The sequence below is a fragment of the Puntigrus tetrazona genome, chromosome 1 (genome assembly GCF_018831695.1).
Source record: "Puntigrus tetrazona isolate hp1 chromosome 1, ASM1883169v1, whole genome shotgun sequence".
Classification (NCBI taxonomy): Eukaryota; Metazoa; Chordata; class Actinopteri; order Cypriniformes; family Cyprinidae; genus Puntigrus; species Puntigrus tetrazona.
Window position 1 is genome coordinate 25,529,634 of NC_056699.1, and position 16,016 is coordinate 25,545,649.

The 16,016-nt window shown below is 38.5% G+C and overlaps 1 protein-coding gene across 2 annotated transcripts; it reads left to right on the forward strand.

Moving 5' to 3' along the window:
• The first annotated feature begins 40 nt into the window (after positions 1–40).
• aplf (aprataxin and PNKP like factor) lies at positions 41–13,086 on the forward strand. 2 transcript variants are annotated; one of them, XM_043248525.1, is made up of 11 exons: positions 41–195; positions 303–428; positions 1,830–1,901; positions 2,739–2,872; positions 3,554–3,722; positions 5,122–5,206; positions 6,740–6,927; positions 7,687–7,982; positions 8,520–8,639; positions 10,082–10,128; positions 12,658–13,086. In XM_043248525.1, exons 2-11 carry the CDS (start codon positions 336–338, stop codon positions 12,855–12,857), a joined length of 1,404 nt encoding a protein of 467 aa, XP_043104460.1. In that variant the 5' UTR covers positions 41–195; positions 303–335; the 3' UTR covers positions 12,858–13,086. The 2 variants fall into 2 exon arrangements, with proteins under 2 accessions (XP_043104460.1, XP_043104453.1); XM_043248518.1 differs by having other exon boundaries at positions 42–195; positions 2,712–2,872.
• The last annotated feature ends 2,930 nt before the right edge of the window (positions 13,087–16,016 follow it).

Sequence of the window (16,016 nt, forward strand, 5' to 3'; positions counted from 1 at the left end):
CGAGCCGACGTTTAGAAAGAGCCCCCCCACGTGCGCGTTCATGCGGCGCATGCTCGTCGTGGAGTTCACCGGAAGTCCGAAAATAAACATCATTACTCATTTCTCACTACACGTCTCAGTCAACGCAGTCGGTTTCTTCGAGGTTTTTTTTTTCATGTACACCAAGCTGATTCGACCTCGCAACTCAATTAAACAGTAAGTGATTCGTTGCTTGATGTAATAAGGGGAGAGTTTATGCTGAGAAAGTTTTGACACGGCGCCGCCTTTCCAGTCAATTAAAGAAACGTAATTTGAACTTGAAGTCCGAATAGGTCTGTGCATCTTCTCAAGCACGGATGCCAGGTTTTGAGCTGGAGCAGGTGGACGGTGGCAGTCCTATAGAGCTGCCCTATGGAGAAACTGTCCTGGGGAGAGGACCCTTTCTAGGGGTAAGTGGGCTATTAGTACCGGCATGCAGTATGTAATATGTGTAATAATAAATTAGATGGCATGCTAATGTTCTTTCCATTGCGGAAGTGTCAAGTTAACTAATGATAATCTAAGCGGCTGAACTTGAGGCAAGTCTGCGGTGCACTTTTACAGAAATACATGTTCTCAGCTAAATAGGAGTTAACCAGGTAAAAAAAAAAGGCTGCCTGTATGTTAAAGCTGCATTTTTGCATCATGCGCAATGGGTTTTTATATTTTTCACGTTGGTTTAATTTAGTGCGCAGAAATGTGCCGCTTTCAGTTCCGTGCATCCAGCCGTTCAAACATTCACAGCAATGACAGGCAAATCCCTCAAGATGGCACCCAAACTCTTACGTCTGAGCTCTTTTTTGTTCACAGTCTGCGCCTGGGCGCCAGAAATAGGTGTTATTCAGGTGGAACATCTCATAGAGTGGTCCATGCACGAGCCAATATTATTTTTTTTGCATTGTACTAACGAATGCATCGGTTATAAAGCATAGAATATTTTTTAAGGCCCTATAAAATCAAGTGCGCTTCAAGGCTAGCATGCACATACGAGTTGACAGCCTGTTGCATATAAATAAATGATACCTCATCTTGTTTGCCTTCACGCCAACTTCCGGTTTTATATGGAAATATGTCAAGACAAAACAGAAAGCTTTTGCTCTTCGAGTGGCTTCGTGTCATGCGGTCTTTAAATCACTGGGTTCAGAGTGAAGTGACCTCAGCGGTGTCACCGTAATGTTCTGCTACACATGATGAATGACACTGAGCTCCAGCACACAGTGTTCATGATAGCGGTGGACATTTACGATTGGAAGTGGCATCGGATGCCCTTCACGTGGGAATACACACACCGCTGTTCAAAGGGTTTTTTTTTAAATGCACTCGAAAGAAATCTTGCAGTTACATTAATTTCATTACAGCTTAAGTGATATCTTTTCTGTTCGAAAGCGTGTGTATTAATTCATTTTAATTGAAACTGATTCATGCAGGGATTAATATCAGGCTTTGGTGTCACACCATCCTTTAGAAATCATACTAAAATGCTGATTTGCTGCTCAAGAAACCTTGCTTATTATTATCAGTACAGAAAACAGTTGTGCTTGTGATTTAAAAAAAAATATATATATTTTTTTTTCATGAATAGGAAGTGCAAATGAACAGAATTAATATTCATGTAAGTGTAGCAATGTTTTGCAACATTATAAATCTCTTTACTCTCTATTTTATAAAAGGCTAAATGCATTCTAGCTCCGTAAAAGCTCTTGGAGAACCCAAACGTTTGCACCGTGCTCAAGAAACACTCGTACTTTTGAAGATGAACTTCACCGTTGTATCATCATCATCGTTTCACTCTGTCTTTTGCTCTCCACCAGGTCAACGATAAGAGAGTGTCCAGAAACCACGGCGTCCTCGAGAACCTGAAGGGCCGGCTGCGTCTGAAGCCTGTAGGTTTCCGTTAGCCGTCCGTCGTGAGGGTGCTTTTGTCAGTTTTACGCTCTTCTGCCGAATAAAAGCGCACACTCGCCTTTGATGTTAAGACATCAAAAAGTTTTTTAATAAGGAGCCCTCTTCTCGCGTCTTTCTCTCTAGAGCTGCTGTCTCTCTTAATTACATGTGTCATTAGTCATGCCGTCATGGCAACAATGATTGCATTTGGCTGACGCTCGCCTCCATTGATCTTTCGCCTCCGAGTACATAACAAGTCCTCGATTTTCGAAAAACTCATGAATATTCAGATTATTAATACCTAACCGAGCTGATTCGTTTAATTATTATTTCTAGCTGCGTCAGCTCGATTCGGTGGTATTGTTAACTAAAATTATTAATATTTTTTTCCGCAATAGAAATGGAATACCAGAAAATATACGTTCTAGATGGGTAAAATTAAACAGTTTATTTTTGTATTTTTGTAAGTATTAGAATATAAATAGGAAGACCTATTTAAAGAATTATTAATTAAAGACCTATTTTCTCGCCATTGCCTGCCATGCATGCTCCTAACATAGTGGCTGTTTATTAGTGCTTATAAAGCGCATATTAATGCATTATTACCATAATTTAGATTTCCACCCCATTCCTAACTGTTTTTTTTTTTTTTTTTTTTTTTTTGGAGAAATTATTGTCAAAGCCATGTTTTAGCATTTAGTGCTACATAAAAATATGTAGCCCTTTTTTCCCCACAGCCTGTTTCTGTTCTTATTCTGAGTAAGCCTGTATGTATTTCGACCGGTATTTCTCCCATTTCTATCCTCCAGACACATCTGAATCCATGTTTTGTTCAGACGAACATCGTGGCTGTCCCTCAGCCGTTGGAGAAGGACCAGTGGCACTGCCTAAAGGAAGGCGACATCTTCTCTCTAATGCCCGGGAAATACATTTACAGAGTGCATGTCAAAGAAGCCGATCAAACCCTGAGGTGATTCAGCCCGTTTATTTAAATTCCTTAAGTGAAGGCTTAATGTATTGGTGTTAATCACATTAGTTTGTGAAGTGCTACATTGTTTTCTTGTTGAATACTGTCGTAAAATCGGTTGCAAATGTGTCACGTCAATTAAAGATCCTTGTGAATATTCGTGCCGTCATGAATATTCAGATTTATTCATGCATGCGGTGTTATCTTTCTGTCATCTTAAAATAGCACTCTTTATTAGGGCCAGTCATTTATCTCATCTATCTATATTCCCTCTAGACGTGATAATAAGCGCCCGATTGAATGCATTCGTTTTTGACCTTTTCTCTTAAGACCGATCCGTGACCGCTGGGTTCAGATCAAAGCACACTTATTGTCTTTTTGTATAATGAGCGCGCTTGGGCTTGAATGGACGGGCTCCGATAACACCCTGATGATAAACAAACGCCGTGTGCCGAACTGATTTGCATGCGTTTAAAAGTCACGCTTTTCATCTGTGAAATCAGACTGTTAGGTGGCCGTCTCCTCTTAAGATGGGCTCACGCTGACGGGGGATCGTCGATTTTGTCGATTTAATTGTTTTAAAGAATGGTGAGAGATTGTGCTTTCCGGTATTGAAGCTAATCTGAGGGATTTTTAGCAGAGTGTGGTGCTTGAGTTAAAAATTTCAGCGCTGGTTCTTTACAGAAACAGTCAGGGTTTTGCGGTGGAGAAGCATTCGAGTGGACCGGCGGCACCCTCTTTAGACTCGGCCGCACTCGAAGACAGCGGCTGCATGCCCACGACCCAAAGCGACACACTCACAGAATATACAGGAACGAGAGATCCCTCACACACTCTTTCCTCTCTACATGAGGTGTGTTGTTTTGCATACTACGTACAGTATAAATGCAGTATATCACTTATTTAAACGCATAGAAACCCTGATAAAAGACTTCCTGTTAGGGTTTCTGTGCTTTGACAATCTTCCTGTGCAGTACGGAAAATGTTAGTGTTTGCAGACCGTTATCCTGATGATTCAAAATAAAAACACGTACATTTTTTTAATCGCTTATGGTCAATTTAATGCCTCCCGAGTATTTTTGGTAACGCTTTACAAGAAGCTTATTAATTAACATGAATTAAGATTTAACAACACATCTGCAGCATTTATTAAGCTTACTCGTGTATTATTTTAAAATTACAAGTCGCGCTTGTTAACATTAGTTAATGCACTATGAGCTCATTTGAACTCACAATGAATGATTAAGTAACGCTAACAAAGATGAATGAATGCTGTAATAAAGGTGTCGTTTGTTCATGTTAGGTAATGCATTGAATAATGTTAACAAATGACACCTTATTATAAAATGTGACCACGTTTAGATAAAAAAAATCTTTTTGACCCCCAAATTTGAAAAGGTTGGATGGCTTTATTCAGATAACAGAAGGGGGTTTGGTGGTTTAAATGCATCGTTCACCCAAATATTAAAGTTCTGTCTTCATTTAGTCACCCTTCACTTGGTCCAAACCTGCATGAGTTTCGTTCTTCTGTTGAGCACAAAATAAGAGATTTGAAGCATACGGGTAACCAAATATCTGCAGGTCTGTATTGTCTTGCGTCGCGTGAATAAATAGTCACTGTTTGGTCGTGTACATTCTTCGAAATATCTTAAGCAGAAGGAAAAAAAAACTCATGCAGGCTTGAAACCAAATGAGGGTGATTAAATGACCACAGAACTGGACACATGCGTGATTGTGTTGTATCCTGATATTTCTTCCAGTTAGCAGTTCTTTGCTACCTGTTTTATTCCCGGGAGCGGCAGGACTCATGCTTTTGCGATTATTTCTACATTCCTGACACATCAAGTGCCCTCTAGTTCATAGTTCCTCATTAGAAATCATGAAAGCATTTAATACCCGTCTGTTCTACATTTGTTTTAGATCAATACGTTGTATAGAATCCTGTATACCCTCCTTTTAATCAAATAATCTCTCTTTGTCTTTCGTTGTAATTCTATAACCTACTGTTTTGTAGTGCTTAAGTGCAGTTCTCCCTATTAAACCTATTTGTATTTGATTTCTTTTTGTATATAATTTAAATAAATTATTTGATTATATATTGTTAAATATAATCCTTCCGTATTCATCTTCTTTGCCCAACTGTTTTATAATGTTCTGTGTTTTTGCATACTCTACACTACCCTACTTGGCCACGCTCCTTTATATTATCATTTTTGTGCTAAATCGTTTTTTTTTTTTTTTGTGTTTTCAAGGCAAACGCAAAAAGCCAACAGGACGAGTGCGATGTGCCACAGAAGAAGCGGATCTTACCGGCCTGGATGATGGCTTCAGCCAAAGGTACTGTCCCCATGGCGATGGAACACTGTCGCCATAGCAACAGCTCCAGTTATTTGTCCGTTCACACCCATTCAAAAAAAAAGTAACACGTCCATCAAGTGTCCGGTCGTCACGGTGACTCTACTAAGCCTATTGTTGAAGAACAAAGCGGAGAAAATGAAGACTTCAGAGAGCTAGTCCCCATCCACTTGTCAGATCAATTACAGAGCTGTGACTCTACACAGATGTCCCCCTCATCTTTAGGGTTAGTCTCCTAACAGCTCTCCAGAAATGCCGTTGTATCCTCAATACGCCTGCAAAAAAATAACAAGCATGCTATGCACTACTTAAACGGCTCCTTAGCACCGAACCGGTCATATTGAGCGCTTCGCTTGGATCTCGTGGCGCTTTACCCTTTACCTTAATCAATAAGTGTTTAAAAGCCTTTTTAACCATTCGAGATGTGATGTTACATCCTTGCCCGTAATTCTGTTTCCGTCAGCTGCTTTTCGGATTTTAAAAAAAATATACAATTAAATAAACACAACATAAAATTAAAAAGAGGTGATATTTATTAGTAATATTTATACTGTTTTCTAGTATTTATTCTAGTGTCTAGTTTCAGCAGAGATATGTGCAGTTCTCTGAAATATATCATTTTAGTGTTTAATTTGGCATTGTGTGTATAGGTTGTATGTACATTTAACATTTATGCACGTAACATTTAATATATTGAAAATGAATAATTATTTATTCAATATTGAATCTTGAGCTGTTTTGACTATAATATTGAAATTCATATTTTTACAGAAACTTAAATCTTTGTTTGGTTGTTAATAGTTGTTTGTTATTATATAATGTATTTATTAAAAACGAATACAAACAACATTTATAGGATTCAAGTATTCATATTCATAGACAGTTCAAATCATTTATTCAAAGTAAAAATCGTTCGTGTAACGATATAAATGTCTTTATTGTTGTTTCGAAACGCTTTGTAATTTTCTGTCTTGCGTTTCCACGCACAAGTGTGTCTGAGACTGAAACTGCAGGTAAAATGAGTTGCGGAGGACTTATCAGCAGACCCCGGAGAGCTCTTTTTTGCACCTGCAGCAATCATTTTAGACTGAATCAAGAGTTGAGCGATCCCCTTCATGCTCAGTGCACAACACACACACACACACACACACACACTCACGGTCAGACTCCTTTCCGTCTGCACACACTTACCGTGATGGACAGATGTTTGGAGAGACTGACTCATGAGTCATACATTAGCTGTACTGTTCTCTCTGTCTGCGAAACATCCATGTCACCTCTCTTCTCTGACCTTCTCAGTGCCGCGGGTCCCATCTGGAGCCCCTCTGGGGGTCTTCACTCTGATGTGGTCCTACAGATCATAGAGTTCATACAGTGTGTATTCACTGCATCAGGAGACCACGATTTCTGGAAAAAAAACATTTTTCATCCCTGTGCTTTTGACCAAAAACATGCAAGTATCGAGATAATCCGTCAACAATATATATATATTTTTTTCGGGCTTTTTTGGGACAGGTGAGAGCTCAGAGGTGAAGAAAACCCCTACAAAACCAAAACGAGTAGCTACACCCAAGAGGGCGGCTGGACCCAAACGGACTCGAGCCGTACGGGTGTCATCTGAGGAAGAGGAGCTGGAGGAAGAGATGCCCAAAAGGAAAGCAAAGAGACTGAAGAGTGACTCTGGAGATGAGTCTGCGCCTCTGGTAAATGAGCTGAGATAATGAATTATTGACCATGATACTTTTTAGTTCATTTTATTCTATTCTATTATGTTGTTTTGTTTTGTTTTGTTTTAAGTAAAAAAATATTATTAATATTTATATATATTAACTTCAATAACTATTATAATCATAAATGGTACTTGCATAATAATAATAATAATAATAATAATAATAATAATAATAATTGCTGTTGTTGTTATTATTAGTATTATTATCTATTTTAATAATTTATTAATAAACAATTATTATTTTATTTCATTATTTATTATTAAGTATTGTCAGCAATAAATTGTGCTCTTTTTCTTTTGACTTGTATAACTTGCTGTTGCTGTCATTTTTTTAAATTGGCAATGTAAAAATATTTAGAACTTTGCATTTTGCCTTTTATATTTATATTACCTAAAAATAAATGATTAACTGTGTCAAGTCTGGTGCTATATTCTCATTTTCGGTATATTATTATAAAAAGTAGTATTAATAATATTAAATAATTTATTAATATATTAATACGTGTAATAATAATAATAATATATAAATGTTAATTTCTTTATTTTAATTATTGTGAAATGTTTTATTGTTATTTTTAACCTTTTTTTTCTTACTTTTAATAGTACAGTTTATTTGTAAAACCTGTTAGATATGCTTTCATGAATTGTCACGCACAACTAATACCTGCATTTTGTTGCACTGAAAGACAAGCAGAGCATTTAGTATTTACTGTGCGCATGGATGTCCTGACAGGATGATGCAAGCGCTCCCAAGAGCAGTAGAGTCGGATCAGTCCCAGACGGCACGGACGGCACAGCTTTGATGGAGCGTGATGATGGGGAGGGAAAAAGTGGTGGCAGGGGAGCTGAGGTCAGACCAGGAGCTCAAGCTGAAGACACGAAGACACAAGCAGAAGATCCCAGTGATTCTCAGGTCAGCCAGGGACTCCCGCAGGGGTCAAGGGTCACGGAGACGGAGAGCAAAACGATCACCGGCAAGGGGAAAGCTCCGCGACGGACACCGTGTCCCTACGGCAGCTCCTGCTACAGGTACCGCACCGCTTCGATTAGCTGAAACCTTAACTGCTTTGATATTTCTGCTGACATAAACGTGACTCGAAACGCCACGCTTGCTAATTAGTTTAATCTAGCATCTCAAGAGAAGACGCTTTAAGAAGCAAACGCTCTTTTGAGATGTTTAAAATGAGTGCATCAGCTTTGCAAGTTATATGTCTTCCCTAACATCTAATTCTCTTGACGTTTATTTTTAATGCTAAGAAGCCGCGAGATAAAATCACAAAAATCTGTATTTTAGCCGGGGGGCGCTAAAACATAAAGTAAAGCGTTTGCATTTGCGAGCAGTTCGGATTTGTGTTGAAACTCGCACGCTTCATCTTTTTTTTGTTCTTTCCCTCCAAACTGTCCTTTAGGCACGGCCATGAAGACACAATAGCGCTTTAATTTAAACTAGATTAGCTGTCCGCGCAATTAAGCCGCGTGAATGCTCGTGATTGAATTCGTTTGCCTTTTTGTGTTCCAGCGTGCATCGCTTTTCATACGGCAGTTGTGTTTTTTCCGTCTTTCCAGGAAAAATCCTGTCCACTTTCAGGAGTGCAGTCACCCTGGAGACGGCGACTATGAGGAAGAGGAGGAAGAGGAAGCTGACGATGACAGGCCCGAGTGTCCGTACGGCACCCGCTGCTACAGGTGACCACAAACCAGCTTAACAACACAATACCTCATAAAAAAAAAACCACAAGACAATCCGTTTGTAGAACTATTTTTCACGAACGTTGTGTAGATACAGCATGTACCAAAATAAAAGTTAGTTACGACCCTAGATTAAAAATATGTCTGCATTTTGTCTTATATCATGAGCTAAGTTTATTGTCATAGTATTATATAACTCATCATTTTAAAACAATCCTAAAAGTCTATGATATAGCTTTCATTCTTTAGGTCAATCATAAATTCATAAATTCAAATCTGTTTGGATAAGGAAACTTCTTCAATAGAAAAGGCTAACTTTGTTTTATTAGTTTATTTATTAGAATTCTAAACTTTGTTTTGTCAATTGAAAACTCGAAAAATAGTGTTTAAAGTCCTAAGTATCTGTGCAAACCCTGTCCACTTTTATTTATCTACATATCTATTTTGTATAACTCATTTTCAGAAATGTTATATTTAAATATGCAAGTGAGGGATTGTCTAAGTAAAGATGCAATTTGCATAAATTTCCAGAACATTGTTTTATTATTATTTCGCATATAGGCTATGTTCACCCTGCGAGCCATTATTTCTATTTTTTTGCCTCAGATCTGATTTTTTTTTAGAGCTATTCACATTTTTGTTCTAAACGTGTCCAATATTTGGTTCCCAGAGTGAACAAACGATTGATTGAACTGACCCGCGTGCACAAAAGAACAATATAAACGGGGGTTGCCAGGTTTCACAACAAAATCCACTCTCAGGATCTCAGTTGCATTTCTGGGGGTAAATATAGCATTAGTGCGCTCACTACGACCCACGCAGTTGAAAAACAACCCGCAGCAACAGTGGAAAGGTAGTCACTTTTGTTGACCTACGGTAAGGCAAAAGTTGCATGACTCCATCTGATCCGATTTATCCCCATCGCGCGTGCACGAAACGTATGGAAGTGGCACGAATCGAAATCGAAAAGATCAGACGTCATGCGTTTGGTGCGGTTTACGCTGTCGTGAGAAAAACGGATCACACGTGAGCCAAAGAATCAGATTTCGGACACGTTCAAAAACGGCAAAAATCGTACCATGAATTAAAAAAAAAAACTTTTCACTGTGTTTTTAGAAACGTTATACGAGTCAGGTGAATTAAATGTCCATACACCTCTATAAAAGCCTTTAGAATATAGGACTAGATGTTTTGAGTGCTGGAGAAAAGCTGACTTTGTGAAGGCAACTTTAAAAGGTATGCATTGTCCTTTAAATCTAAGGACAAAAATAGATCAAGTGTAATAAACGCTTAACCTCCAAAAGACACGTTTTTATTTTCTTTCCACTTTAATAAAGCCAGTACGTGAAAAACATTGATGCCCTGCCTTAAATGAGATTAAGTGTAATTCTAACATTTGTTTAAAGTTTCTTCTTTGTGCTTTGCCTTTAATGTTTTAGGAAGAATCTGCTTCACAAGAAAGACTACAAACACACTAAATCACCACGTGAGTATTTTTTTAAACGTGAACCGTGTGCCGCAGTTAAATACCTGGAGTAAGACAAAGGATTTTTTTTTAGATCCTGATCGCTAACATTATTAAATTTAATGCTTACCTTCAGAAAAACTTTTAGTTTGTCCTCCTCGGGCTTAAACTGAATAATGATATAGAGAAGCGGGCTTTAGTGAGTCACGTCCCAGACCTTAATAATTGATGCCAAAATAGTTTTTTTTTGGCCAGTGTGTCATTTTTATGACTGTGTATGATAAATCACCACGTTATTGCGTTTCTAATGTGAAATAAATTGTTGTCATCCAAGAAGGAAAGAAAGAATATTAGTTGCGCTTTCCAGAATGCAGTCCCTAATTCCTAAAAAATGCCGTCCGTCTTTCTTGCCTGTCTCCGCTGCTCTCTTCTGTCCTGTCTTAATGGGATGGATAGATCGGTCGAGGAGCGTGAAATTCCGCCGCGTGTGACACATACAGGGGTTTTTTCCTGCGGGAGTAAATGTGCGGTGGAAACCACTTCAATTAGCCGCGTAAATATCTACTTCGTAGTCCTTTGGGAGGCTGAACATCTCAGATGACCAGGCACTTAGACACAAAAAGTCAATTATTAAAAACAATTCAAGACCCGAATGTTCTGGGTTTACAGACAGAGACAGAAATTTCTAAATGAATGTATTATTTTACAGGAAATGTAATATAGTGTGTCTCTGTATGTATAGGTCTACACCACGCTGCTCAAACGTTTGGCATCACTAAGATTCTTTTATATTATATTATATTATATACATATATGCTCATCAAGGCGTCTATCATTCAATTCAAAATACAGAATGTTTATTTTGGTGAAATATTATTGCAATTTAACATAACAGTTTTCTGTTATAATATACTTTATAATGTCACATGGTCCTTCAGAAATCATTCTAATATGCTGATTTATAATACATTTTGGACACAGTTTTGCTGCCTTCAGGATTTTTTGATCATTAAAATATTAAAAAGAGCAGTGTTTACTTAAAGTAGAAATTTTGTGTTACAATATCTGCTATTCAGACATTTGAGGTCAATATATTTTTCTCTTTTTTTTTTTTTTTTTTTTTTTTTTTTAAAGAAATTAATACTCTTGTTAAGAATAGTAAAGACTTGTAGTATTAAAATATTTATATTAAAAATGTGATTCTCTTTTATGTAAAATAAACTCACACACACACACACACATATATATATATATATATATATATATATATATATATATATATATATATATTTATATATATATTATATATATATAATGCCCACACACGTATATGTATCATTTTATATGACATTTGACCTTTTAATTCTGCAAAGAATCCACAAAAGTATTAAGCAGCACAGCGTCTGTCAGCATTGATGATAATAAGAAATGTTTCTTGAGCTTAAAAAAAAGAAAAAAGCGTGATATCAGTGTGATTTCTGAAGGAGCATGTGAGACTGAAGACTGGCATAATGATGCTGATCACAGAAATACATTACTCTTTACAATATATTTACATAGGAAACAGTTATTTTAAATGTTAATAATATGTTACAGTATTAAAATTGGAAACACTACAAAAAATAAGGTATATAAATTGCAGCCTTGCTGAAAATTCAGACCTCTTTCCAAAAACCTTTTGAAAAGTTAGACAGTTAATTGAAATTGTGTCAATCAGATCGCACATAATCTACCATGAAATGACGTTTTGCCTCAGGAAAGTCCCCGTTACATAAATGCAGCAGCCTGAAGTAAGTCATGATGACAGCTTTCTAGCATCTTCCTTAAAAAATCAGCATGTCTTAATCCTCGTCCGAAGGCTTTCGGTGCTTTTTGTATCTGCAATTTGTAAAATGACTCAGTATGTCGCATCCGCCATTCCTTAGACTGAACAATCACGTCTCCGTTCGTATACGTCGCCATGAAAGCGCGAGCGACGTCTTCGGCGGTCTGAGATGCAACAGCCTTCGCATTCTGAGATACGTTAATCGTTCCAACTCATGCATATTAAACACCTCAACTCCGTGCACCCCAAAGAAGCCAAAGTCTGAATCATTTTCCGTGTTTTGGTGAGTAACCTGAGGCTCCTCTGGGCCATAGTCACATTTAACACAATGCAACTCTTCTTAAACTAATTGGAAACACGCCGCGTCAACCCTGGGGAGGAACAGGCTGCACCTTTCAGCGACAACATCAGTCAAATATCAGGAGCGACTTCCACCAAGCTTTTGTGATGTTTAACTGTTAGCAGGCACCAGTGGTTGAACCGATAAGTGCGGTGCGCTTAAACACTCCCCGAAAACACAGGCGCTCGCAGCCGTTTTAACAGCGCTATCTTCCTCAGAAGATCTTAAAAAGGGAAACTCGTGACCATGCAGCTTTGCGAGATGTTTCTTCTCGAGCTATGTTTATATGGTCTTGGGTGATCGAAGGGGTCGGTGTGAAATACAGGTGTAAATCAGGCCCAAAAGCTTTCATTCAAACCACATTTCATCCTTTTTACTTCCCCAGCCAAGACTGCTGCTGATGATGATGATGATGATGAAGGGGAAAATGAAGATCGCTATGAAAACAGTTTCATTAATGACGAGAGCGAGGAGGAAGAGGTGGATGAAGACTCGGACTATGTGCCTGAATCGGGCGACAGCGGCAAAGAGGATATTAAACGGCTGCAGAAAGAGGCAAAAACGTTCCTCGGGAGGAAGAAGTGACTGCTCTACGAAAATAGGTTTCACACACTAATCTCACAACGACTATGAAACATCTCACACTGTCCAAGGAGGCATAAGTGTTCAATTATTTTCATGACCTTTTACCTTCACATTTTAAGAAATGGTTTATTCAACCTAGAAACAAAGTACATGTATACACACACACACACACACACACACACACACACGTGTTGTCAATCACATACAAAATAAAAGTATTTGTTTGAATAATATGTGTGTGTTCTGTGTATATTATGTATATATAAATGCATTTTATATTCATTTAATTTATATTTTATATGTGTATATATAATGTATATTTTATATGTATATATATAATAACCTATTTCTATGTGTATTTATATACATAATATAAACAGTACACACACATATTATGTAATCAAAAACTTTTATTTTGAATCTCAGTTAGTTGTTTGATGGACTAGTGTGTGTGTGTGTGTGTGTGTGTGTGTTATCATTTATAGCATTTTTTTTTTTTTCATCTTTTAGGTAAGTTTTGTTTTTATGGAGAAAGGCATTAAAAGATCACCTACTTTCATTGTAATTGACGACATGATTTAAATTTTTTTAAATCTCAGTGAAGCGTTTTTTAAAATCGAATGTGTATTTGTTTTTTGCGCCAACTACTTTTTGGCTTGTCCCTTTTTGCATCCGTATGAATGTTTTGGTACAGGCTGCTACTTTATAAGTCTCTTTTTTTGATCGATTTGTAAGAACCGAGCTAATTATAGTTGTGTGGGCTTTTTTTTACCGACTGGCTGTTTAGTTTTACCACCTGGTTTTGCTTGGACCAAGATTTAGAGTCAAAGGAAAAATAAACACTATTATGAACGGAACAACCAGCATCAACATTTACTTGCACGGTTTCTTAAAACCTTTTTTCATTGCTACGATGACTACAGTATAATGGTGATTTATACATATTGCTTTCATCATTACTTATCTACCATGACATTTTCAAGAGCAAGAGAAAAAGGTAAAAGCGTGACATGCTGCTTTATGAGTTTGGCTCCCTCGCTGAAATGGAACCCTAAGTGAGTGATTTGAAACACTACTTAGGGAGCAATAACTCTGTGGATCGTGCAGATAGCGCTCTTTAGGTGAGATCCTGCTCAGGAGGTATTGAATAAACGTGACGAGTTCGCCTTGCAGCGTCGCAATTTAGACAAAAGAAAGTTCGCCAGAAGGCATTGTTTTTGAACAGCCTCCAGAAGCAAAGGTTAAATGTATCCCGTTTCTAATTCCAGGCCAAAACTGTGGTCTGCGAAGTTCAACAATATTTTTATCGGAGATTCGCTGCGGCTGAGCAAATGCGAGTGACTAAATGGAGATTAAAACGAGTCCTAAACTGGAAGTCTTCCCAAGCGTAGCGATTTAAGAGTCCATTCACAAACACTATACATAACATCTGAGCGTTCAGAAGGGGAACTGTTGATCTGAGCGGATTAAACAAGCTTTATGCGTCTTTCTAACGGAGTTATAGCCACTGTGTCTTTCGTCGCGTCGAAAGCTTTGGTCTCCTGTCTGCTGTGTGAAGATCGCTCTTTAAGCTTCGTTTCTCTTTTGTAAGATAAAGCGCCAATGGCCGACGTTGGAGCTTGAGTTAGAGGTGCTTGCGTCCACGTACATGTGTTTTGAGCGTGTTGGTGATTTGCGGGGCCCTTCGGCGATTCGGCTGACGTCTGGATGGCACATGTGAAATTATGACCAGCGTCCAAGTCTGAATAAAACCTGGAGCGCATCGCAAAACCTAGTGTTTGGACTGATTAAGACGTCTGGACTTCAAAAACGGCGAGAACAGAACGTAACGGGTTGGTTCTGAAAGTTCCTTTTGAGAAACACTACAGTTAAAGCGCCCCCATCGTGGGTTATGAAAGGTTCGTGTTTGTGGTTTTGGCAGTCCCCAACAGCAGGTTGACATGTATCCAAGGTCAAGAAAGACTTATAATATGCGTTTATTTTACTTTTCAAACTGTTTGCCCATTTTTCCAAACCCCCTCCTGTGATTGGTCGTTTCAATTAAAGCAGTGTTTGTGAGCGTTTAACGGCACCTAGTGGTGAAGAACGAATTTGCATTTTCATTCAGACCAACGAGAAAATCAAGGCGGCGTCCAAATCCTGCTTTATTTCCTCTCTTCGGAGGTACCTTCTTCTGATAAAATTCTGAAAGCTGCATAGATGTATTCTTCTGATATCCCACAATCCTGTGCGTTCCTGTCCGTGACAGCTGAGCTAAAAAATTAAAGATGGTGCCTGAAAGTTGCGTTTGTGTGTAAATGTATATTTCCGACCGACTTCTTGCTCTTTAGATGTTAGGTCTCCCGAGAAATCATTATTATAATACCTGAATATCCGTTTAGTGATCACTGTAACTGTGGTAGATCACAAAACCGTCACGCTGCCTCAGAAGCCGGTCCAAAATCAGGTTCATAAGGTGAATCGTCTTGGGATTCGTTTCAAAAGCGACTCGTTTCAATGATTCAGAGTCGATTCTTTAAAACTTTGCAGGATGTTTTCACACACCGCGCGAAGCTCGTTTAAGACGCGGTTAACCTTGACTGAGTCTTTGACCTTGATGGCTGCTGTGCTCAACGGCATCACGACAAGACGTAAAGGAACTCGGTCTGGGCTGAATTGAGACTCTTTCTCGGGCGAACGTCCTGACAGTCAGTGCCAGCTGCCCTCCATGTACCGCCTCCATGGCAGTGTGTCTCGTTCCCTTTTATTCGGCGGACGAAACTGAGCCGTTTCTCTCAGCTGTCTGTCTGTTTTTATTAAACACCAAGGGAGAACGTGTCTTGACTATTGCTTTTAGTCGTGCTTGCTCCAGTCAAGTTTCTCCCTGGAGGTAGGTAGCGTAATTATGCCGACATCTAGGAGCATTTACTTTGGCAGCACAGCGTGTGTCCTTTAAAACTCTATTACAGCCACTTGGAAATCGAGCCATCGTTTTGCATGAGTCATCCGAGCCTTCAAAATCGCTCGCTTGGAAAGTTCCACTTTATTTGGGACGCTTCCTCAGAAGACAGCAAGGCATCTGACTAGGAGTTGGAACGGAGACCCATTCATGCAAAACAAGTACATTCTCAGAAAAAAAGGTACAAAAGCTGTCACTGGTGCGGTATCTTTTTAAAATGT